The sequence below is a fragment of the Neomonachus schauinslandi genome, chromosome 14 (assembly GCF_002201575.2).
Source record: "Neomonachus schauinslandi chromosome 14, ASM220157v2, whole genome shotgun sequence".
Classification (NCBI taxonomy): Eukaryota; Metazoa; Chordata; class Mammalia; order Carnivora; family Phocidae; genus Neomonachus; species Neomonachus schauinslandi.
In genome coordinates this window covers 16,937,120-16,960,081 of record NC_058416.1, presented here as the reverse complement: position 1 = coordinate 16,960,081, position 22,962 = coordinate 16,937,120, and the positions used below count along the sequence as shown (strand labels likewise).

General features: G+C 47.4%; 1 protein-coding gene across 1 annotated transcript in view; it reads right to left on the bottom strand.

Moving 5' to 3' along the window:
* The window catches only part of ALPK2 (alpha kinase 2), a 104,100-nt gene that overhangs the window by 26,556 nt on the left and 54,582 nt on the right, over nt 1–22,962 (bottom strand). The window contains exons 5-8 of the mRNA XM_021686224.1: nt 11,459–14,684; nt 7,550–7,697; nt 3,675–3,802; nt 3,524–3,559 (exon numbers count right to left, since the gene is read on the bottom strand). Coding sequence (XP_021541899.1) covers nt 3,524–3,559; nt 3,675–3,802; nt 7,550–7,697; nt 11,459–14,684 — 3,538 coding nt within the window. The remainder of the gene's footprint in view (nt 1–3,523; nt 3,560–3,674; nt 3,803–7,549; nt 7,698–11,458; nt 14,685–22,962) is intronic.

Genomic DNA, 22,962 nt, shown 5'->3' with positions numbered 1-22,962 from the left:
ACAAAGAAATCCTGGGTCGTGTGAAAAATCTCACTTCACATTTCTACTTAGACTGTGTAGAGACACATTTTTTCCTCTGCTTTTAAAAATATTTTCAGATCATATATTTTAAGAGCAGCCTATGCATGGAGCCCTGGGTGTTATACGAAAACAATGAATCGTGGATCACTACAACGAAAACTAATGATGTAATGTATGGTGACTGACATAACATAATAAAATTAAATTAAATTAAAATAAATAAGAGCAGCTTATGACTAAAGCTAGCTATTAAAGGTATAAGGAGATTAAAATTATTCTTGGGGCGCTTGGGGGACTCAGTCAGCTGAGTGTCCAGCTCTTGATTTCGGCTCAGGTCATGACCTCAGGGTCGTGAGATGGAGCCCCTCATGCTGGCGTGGAGCCTGCTTGGGATTCTGTCTCTCCCTCTCCCTCTGCCCCTCCTCCCCCGCACTCTTCGCTCTCTCTCTTAAAAAAATAAAATAAAATAAAATAATTCTTAAAGGGTATTGATGAATGAATAGGCCTAGTTATTGACAGAAAGAAAGAAAGGAGGTGGGAGGGAGGGGTTCGAATAGAAAAAGGGCTGAAGGTGCCAGTGGAAAGGGAGTGTGCAGAAAGATCCTCCAAGACTTCACAAAGCTGAGCAGGAGCCTCTGGCCAAGTAACCTGTCCTGGGTTTCTAGACAGAACTGGGGTGGTGAAGCTGGGAAACAGGAAGGCACATGGGACACTGTCCCAGGCAAATTTTTTTTTAAGATTTATTTATGTATTTGAGAGAGAGCGCGAGTGAGCCAGCTCACACATGTCGGGGGTAGGAGCAGAGGGAGAGAGAGAAACCCCAGCGGACTCAACGCTGAGCGCGGAGCCTGACACGGGACCCAATCTCACAACCCGAGATCATGACCTGAGCTGAAACCAGTGGTCAGTCGCCCAACCGACTGTGCCACCCAGGCACCTCCCAGGCAGATTTTAAGGAGATCCTTGTATCATGGATTTCAACCTTAGTGATAGAACCAGAAAAAAAAATTAATTTATGGAGAAGAGTATAGTTTTTTTTTTAAGTTAAATTTTAAAATTGGATCACAAAACGAAGAAGGGAGGCTTCTTAAATATAACCCAAATCTTCTCAATTCTAGTTACATGATTAATTTCATGTTAACAATTTGGGCCCTACTACCACTTAAAGAATATAGGAAGTGAGGGGCGCCTGGGTGGCTCAGTCGTTAAGCGTCTGTCTTCGGCTCAGGTCATGATCCCAGGGTCCTGGGATCGAGCCCCGCATCGGGCTCCCTGCTCCGCGGGAAGCCTGCTTCTCCCTCTCCCACTCCCCCTGCTTGTGTTCCCTCTCTCGCTGTGTCTCTCTCTGTCAAATAAATAAATAAAATCTTTATAAAAAAAAAAAGAATATAGGAAGTGTTCTGGGTACACACACCAGAGCCCAATAAATATGAGCTATATTTACCCTCTTCTGTTTTCCTTCATAATCCCCCAAATTTCTGAAACTCAATTATTCTCAACAGAAATGTGTGCACTGAGTACTTAAAAATGTATCAAATTTAACACAAAAGTTGTTCCAGACTATGTGCTCAGAAATAAGAAGGGAAATTTTTTTGTATAGTACTACATTGGGTATAATTAACAAGCCTATCTATAATTTCCAACAGAAATGTCTACTTAACAAAGATAAAACAATGAAAGGGAAAAAAAATAAATCTTAGGACTTTTCTTTGAAAGCCCTGTGTGTTATCATTAGGTTGTGCTAGCTTGTGTTTTATTTGGACTATCATTCATTTTGGGCTTTCCCGCAAGCTTGGTTTTATTAGTTTTTTAATTAGAGACCAACTTGTAAAATATTATTTGTTCTTCCTCTGGAGAACTCAACTAATAAAATGTTTAGTGAGAGAGACTCCTCCAAATACAAAAGGTGATAAGGAAGTCATTTGAGGCTTCTTCATCTGAAAGATCAAGGGGACAGGGAGGAAAGTACGGGATCCCCATCCCAGTGAGTCACTGACACTGGACCCCCCAGTCACAGGAGGTCTGACGCTGGGAGGAGGTGATGTCATCGGGTCTAGACCCGAGCCCTCTGGTTGGAGTCACAGGGCTACACTCATCCCCACTGGGGTCTTATTCCTAACTGGTAAAAACCTAGAAAAATGGGTTTATGGGAACCTAAATGAACGTGGTCACAGCAAGTATCTGGGATGTGAATGCCAAGCAATGCTAAGAAGCTGATGACGCAGAGAAAGCCTTCTGAAAGTCATTGTGTTTTCTCATGTATAAGGAGGAAGGACATCCTTTTGCATATTTAGACTTTTGGAGAGATGGTGGGGCAGACATGGAAAAAGGATCTAAAATTATACAAGTACACTCCGTGCTAAAGACAGGCACGTAGCATTTGAAAAGGTTTGCAAAGAGCCTGCGTTTGTTGTTTTGGATAAATATCATGATACGTATTTGCTAGAGCATTTCTAAGTCAAGATCCCAGCTCTTTGCCTTCAATGAACTAGGTGTTCTCCATCATAACTGCATTTACTGTCTTGTCTTCACAAAGACTTCACCGTCTTCAGGTCTTTTGTTCGTCTAAAAATCAGCACACGAAGTGAATCTCTTTATGAGGCTAAATCAACTATCAGTTTTACTCACCCCTCTTCTAAAAGTGACCAAGGTGCTAAAAGCCGTGGTCACGTGGGTGAGGCGGGCGTGCACAGATGGGCATCTCTTCCTGGTTCCATGTTTTCCCGATGTCACATTGGCAGTTTAAAATCGGCCGTGGTGAGACTCTTTACACCACAGAAATGAGTAAACTCAATGAATCAGCCTCCCATCCTGGCAGGTCGTTAAACATTTCCCAGCACACCACTGGGTGGGGAGGGGCATGTGTGGGGACAGGTACTTTTCCCTAAGAGGAAACACAGGCCAAGCAGGACTCCACCAAACTGTCCCCAGTGGGTGGCCCAGCGGCAGGTGACTGTTCAGGAGCTGTTGTTAGGCTGCTGCCATACCAGGGCCAAAACGCCAAAGGAAAACACCCACACACATCTTTCATTTTCATTAAGATGCAAACGAATGGAGTTACCCTGCTCAACGCCTGGCTGTCTTTGGAATCGGCCCAGTTAGTCAAACCGCGAAGTAAACCGAAGACACAAAACAGGCTGCGTCAGTCATTGCCGGAGACTGAAACGCCCCTGCAGAGGGGCTGGATGCAAGCCTGAGGCTTAAAGGAAGAAGTCTTACCCCAAAGCCCTGCCAATGTGTCCTCGAGCATTGCATGCTGCAGTCTGATCTTGCATAAACACAACTCTTCTGGATACCTGTCACCTCCCGCACTTACTGTAAGCCATGCGACTAGCTTGAACTAGCTCATGAATTGTCATTCATGTCTCAGTCATTCGGGCACTCTCTCCTACTTGGTTAGAAGAGCAGTATTCCCATACTGCTTCTACCATTGATTCCAGGAGCTATTTCATGCTTTTATGGAGTGCCCCCGTCCTTGGACATCCAACTCGGATTGACTTACCTTTCATATCCTGGTGACTCGCGAGTTGTTTCAGAACTAGAGGAAGACAAAGAAGAGAGTGCCTTCAGTACGCATGGGCATTCTGAACTGGGGTTGAGGGTGGGGGAGCAGAGCTCGTGGTTTTCGCCTGAAACTGACAGCCGAGGCTTACCTTCAGCCGTGAGGTTAAACTCAGTGGTCACTTTTCCATAACTGTTCTTGATGCAGCAATAGTAGATGCCTTGGTCCTTCTGACCAGCTTGCATGATGGCCAAGGACACAGTAGAGCTGTTGCCTGCACTGCAATAGGGGACATGAATATTTGAACGCTTTATCGTTCTGAGGTTGGATGTTTCCAATACATTTAAGGAGAAAGAAACACATGCTTCCCTGCCCTCTTGTTTTTTGGGCCAGCGGGCTGGCTAAAAGAACAAGATCTCGATAAGCTGTTTAAATAATTCATTTGTCTGTAGGGGACGATCAGTGCGATTTTGGTTTAGCATCCTCGCTCCAACATGCAATATTAATACAGAAACATTTGGGAGGTTTGGCTGCCGCTGGCAGAGCAAAGAACCAGAAGTGTGAATTCTGGGGACTGTCATTAACCTTTCTGCTCAGAATTCACCTCAGTTATGTTACTAATGCAGATGACCCATGCTTGAAGGAAACCTGAAAATTCCAAACCCAAATCTAAACACAGACACAATAAGGGACAAGAGAAAGGAGGTTTCTGCTATAAATAAGGATGTGTGGCTGAGGGTATTCTTTTAAATAGGGTACTCCCCTACTGAATACCATCCATCCATCCGCCCTCCCACCCATTCAACCTTATGAAGTTCTAGGCACCGTGCTATGAACAGAAAAACCAGTGGTGGTGGTGGTGGTGGTGATGATAGCTAATGCATATGGAGCACTTGATATGCACCAGGCCTTGTACTAATGACTTAAACGTCTATTTCATGTCGCTCACAGATCAATCTAATGAGAGAAGTAGTATATTACTATTCCCATTTCACAGATGAGGGAACTGAGGCATACAGAGATCAAGCACGTGACCTCAGATCACACAGCTGATAAGGGTTGGGCCGGAACTTGAACCAAGAAAGCCTGAGTCTGGAGTCCTCACCTTGATCTCGTTATGCTGCCTCCTCAAGTGATTTGTGATCACTGCCCTCAAATCTGGGATAATGGGAATTATGGCTAACGCTCCAATCTTTATTCCAAAGTCTGAGACTAAAAATTTAGTTGTAGCCAAAAAGTTACATTAAATATTGTTGCAGTTTTGTTTTGAATGTTGTTACACATTCACCAGGTTTGTCCTTTTCAGTTTTAGGTCATTTCACAGTTCAACCATAAATTCCACTTATCATGACTCTGTCTCAGTTGCTCATTCCACAAAGTATTCATGATCGGTTGGTTTTTCGGTGGACATCAAGACTCTGATTTACACATGTTTCATGTACCAAAGGCTTAAAAAAAAAAAGTCCACGAAATCATAATACATCATCCACCGACAGAGCCTCTGAACACATCCTGAATGCGTGGTTGAAAGTGGACAGGCCCAGTTATGGGGAGAAGATTTCCTGTTGGGCTGGGAAACTGAGTCACAGAAGGGCTGGGGCAGTGTCTTTCTCTGTGGCTTCTGACCCAGAGATTCCCTGATGCTCTGACACTTGACAGAGAACCCTGGAGGCCCTTTCCTGCCCTTCATAGGTCACAGTTTAACGGGTTCACCCAAGGAGGATTTAATTCTGGGAGAACGCTCCTGTGCGTGACTTTGCTATTTAAATAGAACCCCTGAGACATTTTAAACTTGCAACTTATAGGTTCTGTCTAGGAGAAAAGGTAACCCCCAGTATTTGTTACCTGTCAAATATTAACCAGTTTTGTATCTGTTTGCAAAAGTATCATCTCTTGCATTTCATTTGCCCGACTGACTATATAAATCTCCGTTCCTCAAAGGCTCCTTTGAACAGCTTTACCATCTTCCTGGTTCTTCATTATTTAATGAGTTGAAAAAGATCTCTGCTACATGGCTACACTAAACTTGTTTGAGAGATTTCAGCTTCTTTTTTTTTTTTTTTTTAAGATTTTATTTATTTTGTTGAGAGAGAGAGAGCACATGAAAGGGGGGAGGGTCAGAGGGAGAAGCAGACTCCCCGCCGAGCAGGGAGCCCGATGCGGGACTCGATCCAGGGACTCCAGGATCATGACCTGAGCCGAAGGCAGTCGCTTAACCAACTGAGCCACCCAGGTGCCCGAGATTTCAGCTTCTTGAAAATTATGTTTTGACAAGGCAGTGAGATGCTTCTTGGAGGGACACGTAAAGGAAACACTCAACTGGAATTAAGGGTGAAAGAGAATTTGATAACATTTAAAAAGCCACTTGAAATAATATAAAAGATTTCTCGATATACAGAGGGTGTAGGACTCCCAAGTATCCTCGGGTCACCAAAGCCAGTGTGGCCAAGACGAAATGAAGCCAACGTCACTAAGAACATAAAGGCCTAGTGTCTCTAATACATGGCAAGTCTGCCACTGTCATGTGCTCTTCAGAGGGAGGTCAGGTTTTCTAAAGACGTCTCAAATGGAAAAGGGACCCAAAGGATTCGGGTGCCAATTGTGAGCTCAGAGCAAGACTGCGAAAAACCCCACTGGTTAATTATCCTTGGCTGACAGCTACAGAAAGTTTTTTAAATGAATCATGAGTGCTTCTTTTCTATGAAGCTCTAGGGAGCGGCCTTGATTTGAAAATGAAGCCATTTGTTCTCCATTATAATTCTTCTTAAGCCATACATAAGACGGGCAGGATAATGGCAACGTTTCAGGCAGCAAGGCATTATTCCATCCATCACAATCCAGTTCGATTTTCTGGAGTGATGTCATGGAAAAAAAACTATAGCTCAAATCTGCCATAGTTGCATTTGGGACATAATTTCCAGACACATGTTCCACGCAGACATATTTGATTTAATTAGACAGAAAGCTCTCAGATTTTTCTTCCTTTTGCAGGCTACTTGTGACAAGATGAAGGGGGTAGGAACACCTCCATGGGACCTCCTTTGGCAGAAAGAAGCACCTGAGGACTGTTTGAGTTAGGGTGGCTCCCACTGAGCCAGGTGATCTGTTTAAGGAGCCATGCCCCCTCAGGTGTGTCAGATGAAGCTCAAGGTCCACAGTTCACGTGAACGAGCGTGTATTGCCAGCAAGGAGCTTTAGGAAGCCGTTCGTCAGGTTCATTCCAACGGGAATTCTAGGCAATGATTCTCACTCTCCTCTCTCTCCCCTCTTCCTCGCCTTTCCAACCTAGGGCCCCAGAAATAAATAGCTTTTTCCATCTCAGAAATGGCTGCTTATCACCCTCCAAGCTGCTACTTTCTATGACCTCATGGTATAGAGGTAGTTTTTCTTTTTTTCTTCCTCTGGATTCACCTTCTTAGCGTTGAAATTTGTCAGGCTCATGGGAATTTATGAAACAGAAAACACAGCCAGGGCGCCTGGGTGGCTCAGTTAGTTAAGCGACTGCCTTCGGCTCAGGTCATGATCCTGGAGTCCCTGGATCGAGTCCCGCATCGGGCTCCCTGCTCGGCAGGGAGTCTGCTTCTCCCTCTCCCACTCCCCCTGCTTGTGTTCCCTCTCTCGCTGTGTCTTTCTCTGTCAAATAAATAAATAAAATCTTTAAAAAAAAAAAAAAAAAAAAGAAAACACAGCCAAATTCACAGACATACAGAAGAGAGCTCTGTACTCTTGGGACCACAGAACCTCAGACTAGAAGATGATCTGACCCGTTCCCCTGATTCTAGAAACATCATGAAAGGTTTCCTGACTTCCTGAGGCCACAAAACTCAGGGGTGGCAGAGCCCAGCTAAGAACCTTCCACGCCCTTCCCTGTCTAGACATCTGTCTTCAGTTACGTACTCGCCTTGGATACTTTGGGTGTGGGGTTTCGGCTTCGGTTTTCCTTTTTACTTCCTATAACTAATTTCTTTTAGAACTACGTTGTGAAACAAGCAACAGCTGTGAAAAGTGACCGGGCAAATATCGCACCTTCTCTGCACTTGGGCTATTGACTTTGAATCTTTTGTCCACCAGATTGTAGAATCTTCATGAATTTCTGCAAACTGGCAGCTTAATCTTATATTCCCGGAGTGGTCAGGGTACATCTCGGCTTGGATCTTTTTCAGTAATATCGGAGCTGGAAACGAGATATTTGCAGGTCAGTGTCCTTACAACAGTTGCAAAGAGCTTCATGGTGGGGAAAAGACGTTGCATCTTGTATCACATTTCATTCTTGTATCACATTTCATTCTGACAACAATCCCAAGAATAGAGATAATAATTATTACCCTCAATTCATGGATGAGGAAACCAAGTGTCTGCGGGGAGATGTGGCATGCCTAAACAGACAGAAAATGAACAAACCAATATTATAGAAAAATCTCATTTTTCGTTACTTAAAACTCCCTGAGATCTATAATGCATAAAGTGAAATAGAATGTGAGACTTTTTTTTTTTTTTTAAAGAAGAAGGTAGGGGACTGTGGATACCTAGTCTATAAACCTGGGCCAAATAGAATGCTTTTAAAGGATCACCAGACAGTCCAGGTCAAAATCAGAGCTGGGGATTAGGGAGCAGAATAAAATCCAGATTATCCAAGTAATTGTGGTGAAGCCCCCAGACACAAAAGGCGACTCAAGAGTAAGTTATGAATAACATTCATCCATCTTTCCCCTTGATCAGTTGTCTTTGCTGAAGATATCCTAAAGATTGCAGTGATGTCTACTATCAATTTCATGAGCAAAAGAGAAGTGTCTTCTTTTTTTTTTTTTTTAAGATTTTTATTTAGGGCGCCTGGGTGGCTCAGTTGGTTAAGCGACTGCCTTCGGCTCAGGTCATGATCCTGGAGTCCCAGGATCGAGTCCCGCATCGGGCTCCCTGCTCAGCAGGGAGTCTGCTTCTCCCTCTCCCGCTCCCCCCTCTTGTGCTCTCTCTCTCTCACTCTCTCAAATAAATAAATAAAATCTTAAAAAAAAAAAAGATTTTTATTTATTTTTTTGACAGAGAGAGGCACAGCAAGAGAGGGAACACAAGCAGGGGGAGTGGGAGAGGCAGAAGCAGGCTTCCCACTGAGCAGGGAGCCCAATGTGGGGCTCTAAACCAGGACCCTGGGATCATGACCTGAGCCGAAGGCAGACGCTTAACAACTGAGCCACCCAGGCGCCCCGTGAAGTGTCTTCTTGAATGGAATGGGAGCAAGCAGGAAACCATTCCCCAGGGGGTTAGCCTGCGCTCTTTGAATATCGCCTTTCTCAATCAGGGATGAGCGCGCTGCAGGCCAGGGAAATGTGTCATTACTCAGGGCAGCCACTGGGTGGCAGCACGGACATTAGAACGGGACAAGGACAGCTGACCCAGCCAGGTGGGCAGAATGATTGGGCAGTTAAGGTTACTGCCAAATGTGGAAATGTGGTGTCAGTCTTCTACAGACCAAGTCCCCTAACTCCGCAGCTGTGGTAACCCAAAGCATGACGTAATCCACGGCTAAGCCAGAAGTCCTCAATGCTGATGCTTTGTTTGCCCCTTGCCCTCAAGTCCCCCTACTGTGAAGTCGCGAATGGGCTAAAGGTGCCTCTCATCCCTCCTTGATGCCGACAGACACTTGGGCAGGAGAATGCATATTTAAAAGCTTATTTTCTTCCCAGGAAGTGATAATGGGCTGCCCAGGGAACAAGTTCCTCAACTGGGAAGTAGCTGAAGATCCTAACAATATGATGGGAGACAAAGAAAACATACCAAGCGCTTATTGTTGGCAACACCCGTTTCAGTGCAAATGGCCCTACGGGACTAGCTGTGCTAGGTACTGAGGCCCATGGTCTCAAATTCCTGGTCCAGAGTTTGGACCCAGACTGGCTCCTCATCTGGGACCTAATTCCTCAAGGGCCCTTCCAACACTATGTGGTGGCAGTCTTCATGATGATTTGTGGATACCCAGATGTTCCTAAGGCTGCCAACCCTGTCCACCGCCCATTCTAAGTTCTGAACACAGAAAGCTGAGGGGGGTAGAGGGGAGGGTATACAGTGGGCAGCAGAACGAAATGAGGGCTTGGAAAGCTAGAAAGCTGGCTTGGACAAGAAGCCTCAGGGCTTCAGAAAGGTCCCCTATTGGGGCGCCTGGGTGGCTCAGATGGTTAAGCGGCTGCCTTCGGCTCAGGTCATGATCCCAGCGTCCTGGGATCGAGCCCCGCGTCGGGCTCCCTGCTCCGCGGGGAGCCTGCTTCTCCCTCTCCCTCTGCCTCTCTCCCTGCTCATGCTCTCTTCCTCTCTCCCTCTCTCTCTCTCTGTATCTCTGTGTCTCAAATGAGTAAATAAAAAAAATCTTTAAAAAAAAAAAAGAAAGGTCCCCTATTTGTGTGGGAGAAAGGGAGGAATGGAGAGGAAGGAGCTACAAGGAAGCCCTGGGAGTGTGGCCAGGTTTTTCTTCTGTGTGTATTCTGGCCAAATGTTGAGGGGAAAGGCTAGAATAGAAAGCTTTGAATGTCCCCAAGAAAGGGTACTCAGTTTTATTTCTTTGAGTCATCTGAGTCACCCCCCCACACACACTAATTCATTCCCCAAGGGGTCTCTGGTGAGAGAGTGACACCCCCCCCCCCCCCCCCGAACGCTGTGCTCACACCCAGACCCAGACACCAGACACCCAGTGCAAACTCCACCAGCCTGTGCTTACCTGCATGGTCCTTGTTCCTACGGTAACTTGAATAACCACCGATAAGGATTCCGAATAGACATTTCCTTTTGGGCTGAAACCACTTTAGAGATCTTTTAAAATACTACTTCATCCTCTTTAAATATGTGGGTTCTTGGTTTTGGGGGTTTTTTTTCGATTTTATTTATTTGAGAGAGAGAGAAGAGCCACAAACTGAGGGAGAGGAAGACAGGGAGGGGCAGACTCCCCACTGAGCAGGGAGACCAACTTGGGACTGGATCCCAGGACCCCAGGATCATGACCTGAGCTGAAGGCAGACACTTAACAGACTGAGCCACCCAGGTGCCCCAACTTTAAATGTTTTAAAACATATATCCTAGAATCCTGGTTGGATGCCCCCAAACTTTCGGAGGGAGTTTTGCATTGAATCCTGTCTGCAGCAGGGGCTGAGGGCCATGTGCTGTGCACGGGAATAACGAGCATCAGTGTGGAAGTCTGAAAACTTGGGCAGGAGGAACAAAGCCCCCATTTCGGGTTAAGGGGGCCCCCAGCGTCGGGCTCCTGCATGTGCAGATGGCATCACCTGGCTGTGGCGTCTTCTCTTCTGACTCGTCCCGCCCATGCGAAGGGAAAGAAGAGCTCTGAAATAAACGAGGCTAAAATTCGGTTCAGGGATGGAGTTTGGGGTTGAGGTGACACCCCCAGCAAAGCAGAGGTGACTGCACTTACAAGGTCCCTGAGCCTCAAGTGGTCTGAAACCTGGAACGGAGCCCCCAGGGCACTTTAGACTCAGACAAAGAGGAGTGTGAGTTGGAAAGAAATTTTATGCTCCCATTTGGAAGAAAACCCAGGATTCAATTAAGCCGTTTTTAATGAAATCACCAATTAAAGAGGAGACTCCCAGATTGTACCTAAATGTTTATTTCTGTAAATCCTGCTTCGTGTGTGGTCTATTTAATTATACTAATTAGCTACACTGATGAATGCTTCTGTTTATCTTTTAAAATATTTTTTAAAGGATAATTAAACAGAAAGTCATTTTAATCACGCTCCCAGATTTAACCTACCTCCAGGCAGCCTCTTATAGTGGTTCTCTCTCGAGACCACCTGGGGACCTGTTAGAAACCACTTTCTGCAGCCCAAAACTTGAATCAGAAACTCTGGAGGTAGAGCCTGGCAATCTGCACGCAGAAACTGGACATCTGGTTCGCAAACCCCAACGTTAACAACGACAGAGAGCGACAGAGCCTCACCTTTCCCTTCTCTTTTGCAAGGCGGCTTTTTTGCGTCTTGTTTCTCCTCTGCACCTGATGCCGATGTTTCAAGTTCAGGAATCCTCTTGAGAAAGGTTGAACTCTTTCTGACATTCTCCTTCTCTTCCAATCGCAGCCTCAGGGTGGCCACCCTGGACAGAATTTTCTTCTTCACCCCCTCAGCTAAATGTCCACTCCCTGAGGTTTCTTGCTTCTTGACCTCCCCGGAGCCACTGGCTGCTGGAGGGGACTTTGGGAAGCTGAGGGTCAGGGCGGCTGTGTGCCTGAGCTTCTCCTCCCTTGGTTTTCCCCCATAGCCCAGATTGGAGCCCTGTTGACATGGGGACTTCAGTGTCTCAGGAGCCTTCTCTGATACACATTCACCTGCAATGGATGCCAAGGTCACGGCTAGGGAGCCCAATCCACCGGCGGGTTTGGTTTCCCCAGTGTGGGGCTCCTCCATTGTAGGTGCCTGGTTTTTGTGGCTTTTTGAAAAGTTTGTGATGCTTCCTTCGGGACATGAAATAAAAGGCAACCGAGTGAGCCCACTGGGAGAGGGTGAATGTTTCCCACACTCACTCTCAACGGCTCCTCTCTCCTTTGAGTCAGAAAATGCGTATCGGTGGTTTCTGGGCTCCACTAAACCCTTCTCAGGGACGTCATGAATTTGACCCGAGGAGTTGTGAATATCAACTCCAACAGATGCATGAGTCACCACTGCAGGGCCATCAGAAAGAGGTAAAGTGGGGAAAACAGATTCTGCTTTGTTGTTTTTACTTCGTTCAGCCTCCCCTGAGCTTCTCATGATGCCCTCTTGTACTTGGCTGATTCCACGTCCGCGTGGAAGTGTTCCCTCACCTTCGTCAGGACTCGGGACTTGCAAGAAGGCAGGCTGGACTTCTGGTCTCTGGCCCATGGGCCCATCATTCCATTTCCTCTCCTCTCTGATGACAGCTGGCGTGGATGCCGAAGGCCCTGGTGTCTCAGCCCAGGCGCACACCATCACATCTGCTTCATCCGTGGGATCCACAGAGGACTCTACAATTTTAGGGCTGGTCAGAAACCGTTTAAAGAAGGCAGTGTGATCCGCCTGGATTCGGTTTTTCTCTCGGTTTTGACTCACACTGTTAATATTTTCCCTCTTTCCGGTTTTGCAAGTCTCTGATAGCAAATCTGTGACATATAATTCCTTTTTGTCTAAAGGATCCACAGATGACTCTAGGAGTCTGGGTTGGCTCAAATACTCGGAAGAAAGACTACTCCAATATGCACGGCTGGCTGGTTTTCCATTTTCATGGGTTTCTCTGTTATTAGCAAGGACTGAGCCAGACTCAGCCTGAGGGCTGTGAGCCTTGAGAACATCCGATACAGCCCAGACCCTGTCAGGAATTATGGGACCAGCTTCCAACTCCTTGTACTCGGAACCTGTCGGTTGTGTTGGTGGCCAGACTTCTGGAATGGAAGCTTCCAGAGGTATAACCTTCAGCTTGCTGTCTGCTTTCCAGAGTCCTGGCCCGCTTCCTCCCGACTCTTCCAGGGGGATATTAGAGAGAGGTGGGATGTGGCTTGGAGCCTGACCCCTATCTTCCACAGGGGCTTCAGCCACCTTGCACACGCTAGTCCCCAGGCCTGAGCTCTGTCCTCTCTCCTCCCTGGAGTTTGCTGATAAGCGGTCCAAGGACACTGGGTCTATTCCCCCTTGGGCAACAGGTGTCGTGGGCCAACTTTCTCGGAAATCATCTTCAGGAGGAGAACTCTGTTGGGGTAAGCTCTCCTGCTGGATCCTCTGTGTTGTTTCACTTTCCTTGTCTTGGAAATTCTCTTCACGGCTCCTACTGTCTGCTCTTTCCACTGTCAGCCTCTTATTTCCAGAATGGTTATCAGTCTGAAGAGGGGAACTGCAGCAGAAACCTTCTACTTCTGGGAGCTGAGGTACATGGACGTGGACCCCTGGTCCACTGGGAGCCTTGCAAAAGGGCTCTTCTAAAGATGTGGTTGTGGAATCATTTAAAATATGACCCAACTGTGCACTGGAAGGAAGCTGGCAAATATTTTCATCCGGTGCCTGAGGTGAACTCTCCTTGGCACCATCTGCATGACTGTTCTCAGCAACTGAAACAGGGAGGTATTTGGCTGGGTGGACTTTGGTGGCCAAGGTAACCGTCGATGTGTCCCCACTCTCCCTGGTCACCTGAAGACACTCAAGATTAGCAGTTAAAGTCATTGGCTTCTCCTGAGGAAACATTACAACCGAACCATTTCTGGCTGGCTTGTCTGCAGTGTCTGGGGCACCAGTACTGGGACACTCGTCACTGCCTTCTGGAAACTGCACTGAAGACGTGTTCTCAGAACACAGAGGCTGTCTTTCCTCAAACCCTCCCGAGTTGCTGGGGCTTGGCCTCTCCCGGCCAGTGTGTACTAAGGAGACCACTGTGGAGGTGACATTCTCCATCTCTGCTAAATTTTCCCCTGTGCCACCTTCCCTGGCTTTTTGTGAAATGTTCCAGGTAAAAGTACTGGTGAAAAGAGGGGGCATGGCAGAGTTTCTTTCCTTGCTGCTCTTGCATGGAGACTGTGGAAGCTCAGAGCCTCGTGTTTGAGAAAGAATGCCTGGCATCTCGTTATCATGAGAACAGGAATCAGATACTTTGCTTTGACTCTCCGCCAGCTCTAAGTCCATGGAGCAAATTTCCTGAGGCAAATATTTATCAGCTGAGGCTCCAACAGGAGAATCCGTCTTTTCACAGGTTCCTTGGTCACGTGCTTCAAGACGCTCCAACACGCTCGCTGCTTCCCTGCCCCTTGGCCCATCGTATAAGGTTTCCAGGGTGGAGCTGGTATTTGTGGGGTCGGGGGAAGCAACAGAGAGAGCCTTGGGCTCCCAGGGGTCAGCACTGCCCTCCTGGGGGAGAAGCACTGACAGCTCCCAGGGGGATGTATTTTCATTATTGGCATCTGGGATGCTCAGCTCATATCCTAGGTCTACCCAGGAACCTCCAAGTGAGTGGTCTTTTCTGTACTGCTTTTCTCCATGCTGTGGGCATGGAGTACAGCTTCCTAGCTCCAGGTGTTGGGCCAATGATGTGTCCTCCTCGTCGATCCCTCCTACGCTGGGGAAGGAATTTGTTGTGGTCCCAGCAAATGCAGACTGCTCCCCAGCAGGATCTGAGAACGCTGGCAACTGGCTGAGAAAGTCTCCCTCCCTGACTGTTTCCTGAATTTGCACCTAGGAAGATGAAAGTGATATTAATAGACTTTTTCCTAGGAGAGCCCCCAATTGAGCATTCCTGCGAGCCCAAGAATGTTAATCCTCGATGACTGTCATAATGGACAAGAGGAGTAGCAGGAAAGATTGAAATCTAAACCCTGGTCCCCAAACCCTCTCTAGCTATTAGAGACTTCCCGGAGAAATGCACATTTAAGCAACTATGTTCCAGGGGACCCTTGGTCAAATTCCCCATTATAAGCAAAAAGCCTTCTGACCGTCATCATTTAAGGCTTTCTTGTCTCTCTCTCAGGAAAAAAAGACAGAAATAAATTGAATATAAACTATTCTGATCAAGTGAAGTCACCAGAGCCTGTGTGCATCTCTCCAGAAAGATATATTTCACGTGACATATACAGTGCTTGTAAAGTAGTAATGAACGACCTTTGTCCCCAAGATACGGCAGCTTGCTGGTTAATAATGTTACTAAAGAACAGAGAAAGGCCTGTCCTTTGAACCTGCCTCTAATGAAGTAACAGGTTTATGTCTGGTCACCAGCGCTGCCAATTATCTCCCAGGAAGGTTATAAAATCCTAGAATGCCTCTTCCCCTTTAAAACAGATGCCCTGCGGCAAGCAGACCATGTCCACGAGAAGTCGAAGATTCAGGGGAAGAGAGAGAGGGAGAGAGAAAGGGGTGGAGGAAGGAAGGAATGGAAGGAGGAAGGAAGGAAGGAAGGAAGGAAGAAAGGAAGGAAGGAAGGAAGGAAGGAAGGAAGGAAAGAATGGAAGGAAGCTAGCTAGCTCACTTTGTGAGGAGTAAACCCTGACTGTTTTGTGACGTTGGCTATTGTTTAAGGAAGCAACAAGATCTTGGACTACATTCTTGTCTCTTAAAACTTTTAGCTCATCAATTATTTCAACACACCTCAAAATCATGCCCCGCCAACAAAAAGGGAATTGCTGCTAAATTTTGGCAAGTACCCCTATCTTTGCTCCCAGGAGTCCCACTTTGGAACAGCCCTCTTCAAATGTGCAGAAACTGATAAATGGGGTTATAGAGGGGAGGAGACAGAGTCTCCCAGTGTATGACAAAGCCAACCTGGAATGATCCTGGGTACGGTGTGGCTCCAAGTCCTGAGGCTCCTTCCCATAAATCACAGGGGAGATCTTGGGTCTTCTTGCCCTGCAGTCAACCCGTTTACATACTACCAGTGGGGAAAGAAGGACATAGCCTCACCGCCCTCCACACTCCCCCAAGGCTGCCTGCCGCCACCACCGATTCCCCCCTTATCTCCTCCTTAAACGCACCCTGATGTTCATTTAATTCTGATCTTATTGGCATACAAGCGCTAAATGAACAAGAAGAAATTTAGGATAATTTCCTGCGCTATACACTCCAGGAGGGCTGGGACCATCGTCGATTCAACAAATGTTTATTGACGGCCTCCAGGGTACCAGGGAGTGTCCCCGGTGACGCGGACACAGCACCGACAAACTGCCCATCGGGAAGGAGCTCCCTTTCTGTGTCGTCTTCAAGCCTGTAAGAGCAATTAGCACCTACCAGGTGCACCATAAGCGCTTGTTGAAGGAAAGAGTAAATGAATGAACCAGGCACGTTCAGGCAGCTCAAGCCAATGTCACCCATTAAACCTCTAAATCTGAAGGGCTTTGGACTTCCATCTGCTCCCGACTTTGGGAAAACTCTATTTTAAAAAAAGACTTTTAGGGGCGCCTGGGTGGCTCAGTCGTTGGGCGTCTGCCTTCGGCTCAGGTCATGATCCCAGGGTTCTGGGATCGAGCCCCACATCGGGCTCCCTGCTCAGCAGGGAGCCTGCTTCTCCCTCTCCCTCTGCCGCTCCCCCTGCTTGTGTTCCCTCTCTCGCTGCGTCTCTCTCTGTCAAATAAATAAATAGAATCTTTAAAAAATAAAAAAAATAAAAAAATAAAAAAGACTTTTAACCAGAAGCCGGGGCACTACCGGCTTGCATCCCAGGGTTTCTTAAAAAGAAAAATGTACTTACTTTCTTTCTATAGCCCCCATCACATTAAAATGGAAAAGGGAAAACAAGGAAGCTCACTTCTGGGAAATAAGAAACAAGGGTTTGTTTCTTTTTTTCTTAGTGTCAAGAAGTTTAAGATGTATATGGTCTCACCTCTATACCTGAACCTCGGTAGCACATATAGAGAATGCTCTTTCCATTCGCTTTTTTGGTTCAGTTTTTTCGTAACGAGCTGTAGTACAAAATATACTGAAATATCAAGCATAGAAAGTGTGGGTAGTTTCCTGGTCATGATTTGAGAAATGAGGGAAGACTGTCCAGTTAGAAACACCAGGACCCTCTCCTGAGCCTTCTTCCCTGGCCCGAATTTCCACGGCCTATGTCAGTCCTTTATTTTAAGGTCCTGTCATCATTGCATTATCATCAGTGCCAACAGACATTTATGAAGTAGCTGCCTCGTATAGAACTCTCTGCCAGGCACTGGACAATTTTTTCCCAAAGGGCTCCCGTTAAAAAGCCACTATATTACTTACTGGGATGCTACCCACCCATTATTGCTTATCACCAAACGACAGAGTTATAGGCTGATACCTAGCAGACACTAGTCTCTGGAGAGGGTGCATCACAGGACGAATGAGTTTTGATCAGGGGGAGTTTGGTCATTGGGATAGATCAGCATAGCCATGCTAGCATGCCTTGATTTCCAAAACAGTCGTGTTCCTGTTAACGTATACTCTCTCCTCCCTTCTCTTGCTCTGAAAATAAAATCCCACTTTAAAACAGCCTAGTGAAGCCTCACATGTGTAAAGAAGTAAAGCACACACAAGCAATCCTTGTCCTTACACAAGCAAATCCTTGACTGTGTAAATTCATCCACCAGACAAACGTTTACTGAGCATCTACTATGTACCAAGTTCTATTCTAAGCACTGGGGAAGCATCAGTGAGCAGAACAAAGACTGCTGGCCTTTTGGAAATTATGTCCAAGCAACAAACCACACAAACGGTCCGCTGCTGATGTGAAACTCCATCAATTTGATTTGAAACAATGGGCTTTTCTCAAAGTGGAGCCTTTAACAGCCTAGTGCATACTTGTCAAGGCTGAGACTCGGTTCCAAGGGCTGGCTCCTTGGGTCTCATTCAGAGACTGACTTAGAGAGAGAGAGGGAAACCACAGACTCACACCTTTCAAATGAGTCAGACCTTTCTTTTAGGAGGAGATGGCTCAGTGAAGTCATTGTGAAAGAACGCCAGCAAGTGATTCTCCTGCTGCTCGGCTAGTCTCATTATGGAGTGTGTGCTGAGACTCAGGAGGCTCTGTTGGTCAGAAGACTGTTCTCATTCAGGTGAAAGAAGGGGAGGGTCTGGGGCTCCAGGAGGAAGCCCAGTGCGGTGTGTGAAGTGTGGACTCCGAGGACGGGGCACCTGAGTTCAGCTCAGTACAGTATTGTATATAATATGACCCCAAGTAACCTCTCTGGCCTCTCTGACCCTCCGTCTCCTCCTCCGGGGCTAACCACACATTTGTCGGCACCATCCTGTCAAATCCCTGGCATGCTGACATTAGCTTCCCTTGCTCTCTGTGAAAAGAAAATAGTGGCTAGGACCAAAAGAAAACTGAGCCACGTTGATGAGCAGAGAGGTGAGCCCTGGGCTTTACACGGGCTTTCTCATTTGATTGGTCAAGTAAATCTGAAAGACTGATACTATCCTCTCTTCTTCACGGATGAGGTGAATAGCCTGGGTGCAATCAGGAGACAGCAACCACACAGTACAAGTAAGGGAAGTTGAATATCAACAATTGTTAGTTGCATAGAAGAGTAACTGGGAGACCCCACTGCGCTCTAAGGGGAGGGAGAGCACCAAGGCAGGTCAGCTTGCAAGGTGCTCAGACCTAGCTGGAGAAGGTGTAAACAGGCCGCCAGATGGCAGAGAAGTTCGCTGGGTTAGCCAGGCCAGAGTTGGTCTGGAACTGCTGGGTGAGCAACAGACCACCCTTCCACACGCAGGCGGGGAGAGGAGGTCAGCACCCAGCGCAGGGGCACGAAGTGGGGGCAGAGGCTGGGGCCTTCACAGTGGGTGGGCGACATGTGGCGGGAGTAGGGACAGGGAATGACAGCCCTGTGTATTTGGGGCCACGGGAGGCCGGATGTTGGTATAGAGAGGGGGCCACACAGAGCTCTGGTTCCCGAGTAGAGAGGGCTGCAAGATCATCCCCAGGCCAAGGCTACAAGGTTGCAGATGGGCCATGTTCTGAGCCCCTTGGCTGCTGCCAGCTCTGAGGGGTGAACACACACCCACACACACACCCCATGCTGAAAATGCCAAGGGTCGTCCTTCTCCTGCAGTGTCCTTCCAGCACCCTCTGCTGAGAAGGCTTCACACTGGGCTTACTTGAACAGAGAAATGGCTAATGAAATTCTGTACTCAGTAAGCATCTTGGGAAGGGTGCATGAGGAGCCGAGGGGCAGTCAACTGAGAATTGACACATGAGGTCGCTGATGTTCAGGGGCTAGAAATCTCCCCAAGGTCCCACCGTGAATGGCAGAACCAGGATTTAAAGCCAAGTCTGTCTGGCTATAAAGCCCTTTCCAACTCGAGTTTTCTAACAAGAGAAGATAAGGCAAACACCACCAAGAGGCTGGCAACTCCCCCTTAATTTGAAAGCTAGCACTTCTGGGCTCCTGAGACACTTTGGGTGGAAGACTGTAATGGTCCTTGTTATGCAACGTGACCCCTTGTTTATCTGTCAGCTTCCTCACAAGCTCTAAGAGCAGGGACTCTGTTACTCATTTCTGAATTTCCAGAACCTTAGCCCACAGTAGGGGCTCCGTTAACTTTGCTGCATGAATAAACCATATGAATGAATACAAGGAAAGGAAACGGTGAACCAAATTTAGTAACACTTTCAAACCTGTTTTTGAAAGCGGTACTGGCCTTGAAAACCGACCCTCCGCTTGTACGGCATTTTCCAACATGCCTCTCTATCAACATGCCTCCCATTCTACAAACGCATTGTTTCCTTCGCTGGTCTTTTCAAACCTTTGGCCTCCTGAGGAGGATCCCTTAGGAAAGGTGTGTCGCCTCTTCGTCCACCCCGTGGTGTTCAGAGTTACACTCCTCTTCACGAATGAGTCCTCAGTGCCTATAAAGTGCATGGGACTAATTTAGTCACTAACAATAGAAGTTGGGAAGAGATAAGATCCCTCTTCTCAAATAGCTTATAATCCCGCTGAAGAGACAAGATGTACACGGAAAAGATAAATAACAATTCTTGACGAGTTGAGCCAACGGCCAAATGGATGGATTTTAGCTATCGGTGCTGCTCCAGGAGAGGAAATAAGGTCACCACCTAATTCTCTTCTACTCCACGGATACAATCCCTGCCGTGCCAAGACCAGACGTTGCATTCTTTTTTTTTTTTTCCCAGAGAGAGAGTGAGGAGGGGCAGAGGGAGAGGGAGAGAAAGAATCTCAAGCAGACTCTCCTCTGATCATGGAGCCTGACGTGGGGCTCGATCTCATGAGCCATGAGATCATAACCTGAGCCGAAATCAAGTCGGACACTTAACCACCTGAGCCACCCAGATGCCCCCAGATGTTGTACCTTTATGTTACTTGTATCAACTCTCAGATAGTTCTTGGACATTCTCTGCAGTCTCAGGACATCTCCTTTACTGAGCGAAGTGTGGCAGATGTGGTAGGCACTGTGGTTGACTAACTCAACAGCATCCCCAATCCCCTTCTCCCTTGCTACCTTCAGCCAAAAAAGCTGGAAAACCACATAATTCGCTAGATGCATAGCTAGATGGGACCAAGGGGTTAGTTCTTGCTAATGAGACACAAGGGGCGTTCTGCTAAGGGACTTCTGAGGAGGCTTTGCTTTCCTTATAGAAGGCACAGATAGGGCAGGTACCTTGCCTACCCCCATCCTTCTTCCTGTCACGAAGATGTGATGCCTGGTGTCGAGCTATCATCTTCCCGTCAAGAGGCAACCATCACAAAAATGAAAGTCAACACGCTGTGGCTAGTGGAGCAGAACGAGAGAAAAGACTTGGGAGCTTGCGGGCATCCTTGGGCCACTGGAACAACACTGAGACCTTCTACCCAGACTTCTGGTGAAGTGAGCGGCAAGGATCCTTATGTAGTAGTAGTAGTTGGCTATTCTGTTCACTGCAGCTAAAAGCTCTCTTATGGACACAAGAGGAAAATACACTGCTGGGGGATGAAGGAAAAGGAAAAGGAAAAGGAAAAGGCACATGAGGTTGGCCCTGGAGACCTTCTGGAGGCATCTGGGTGGCTTTGGGTAGATATTAGTCTGACAGCTAATGTCACAAAGGGCAAGGGGTATGGCTCCTGGAAAGGGGACTCCAGGGGCTGGTCTAAATGCCAAGGGATCAAAAAGGCCTGAGGCAAGGTGAACTTGAAGTTAAGGGAAGGGGGGGAGAACGGAAATGTGAGAAGATGGGTCATCAAAGGAGAGGCCAAGGTTCTAAGGGCCAAATACAACAACCCAGAGCCAGGAGGGTCGAGCCACTTAGATCCTTGCTTCAGCTGGGAACACTGCCAGAGGCTGATGTGTACTCTGGTGGGGATAATTTTCTGTCTCTAATTCCTGTTTCTTTTTAAATGTTCTTTGAATGCTCTTTCTTCCTTATCTAGACTAGACATAAATAGCACCGTGTTCTTCGCCAGTTGTCTACGCATCATCCATTTCCCCCGCCTCGTGGTTCCAGGAAACTTCCCCGGGACCCTCCCCTCTCCTGGCCATCCTGGGCGGCTGCAGCCTCGCCCACAGCTCACCTTTCCTCGGTATCTGCCGAGCCCTCACTACGGGCATAGCGTCATTCAGTCGTTCGGTCATTCGATAGATCAAATCCATACCACCTGGGGTGGCAATACTGAAATAGCCTGGCGCCCAGCCAAAACAAGCTTACAGGCAAACTAGAATATTTCAGGAACCTGAGGTTATTTTTAGGAGTTGCCGGGTTGCCCAGAAAGGAGCTTCACTTCAAGTCTTTGAACGGTAAAATAACACAGAAGAACGTGGAGGACACTCGTCTAAAATCCTCACCCTGAAACCTGATCCTGAACACCCCTGTCATTTGACCTGCTTCTCTTCATGCCGTTCCCTCCCAGGAGACCAGAAATCTGCAGCCCGCTGGCGTTCCAATCCCGTCCTGACTTCTTGGAAAGGTGGTAGAGTTTGTAAAATGCCACTTGGATCTTTTTATTGGGAGGGGACTGGGTTTCCGTAACAAATGTCCTTTCCTAGGGCCGAGGGGCTCTTGTACATTCGGTGGATCTTTGTCTGGAAACACGGTGTGAGCGAAGGACCATCAGCGTGTGAGCCAGGAGATCTACCTGTATCTTGTGCCTCTCAGATGATGGGAGGCAGGTGCTATTACTACTACCAATCACTAAGCCCTGTGTGGCCCTTAACACGGGGCAGATACTTTGCTAAGTGCTTTATGTATGTTAACATAGTTAACGTCTGTAGAATGCCATAGAAAAGTACACCTTTGGGACTTGGGGTTGTGTAAGGTTAAGGACAAATATACCAGCTATCCCAACACACGAGAGGACCTCTATAGTATTCAACTGCCAAGTACAACAAGTCAGAAAAGCAGCCTTCATCTTTCCCCAGGTGTATCTGGAAATTCTCGGGGAGATATGCAAACATAAGGAAAACGGAGTTGGGAAGGCCCATGATTTTTCTTGAATTCCTTTTCTGAATAGTCTCTCGGTTTTTTGCTGTCTTGGGGAGATGGGGATTGGATGAGGAGGTTAAAGGAAAGTGGAATCGGTGAGAAATGGAGGAGTGAGCCTTAGAAAACCTGGCTCTGGTCCTGGATCTGCTGCGCCATGGAAAGTGGCTTTGGAGAAGTCACTGGGTCCCTCGGAGGCAGCGTTTTCCACAGTAAAGTGAGAGGCTGGACAGCATCTCTTGGCCCGGACGGCCCTGGTGTTCTATGTCCTGCTGCCTTGTAAACAACACAAACACTGAAATGAGGCTTAAACCTCACCTTCTCCTTGGAACCAGATTTCCCCTGGACTCGTACGGCTTCCAGATCTAATCCTCTCTGTGAACTATGAGAGCTATTAGAGGAGAAGACACAGCCTGGCGTCATACCCACGTACCTGATCCAGAATGAGCCTGTGCGGACCCCAGAGAGGACCAGCGAGGAGACGGTGGGCTGGTCACCGTGGGGCCCGATGTCCTGATTCTCGTCCTTTCTCCCGCACTGCAGCTCCTCCCTCCTGGGTGCAGTGAGCACTCTGTGTTCCCAGTAGGCTGT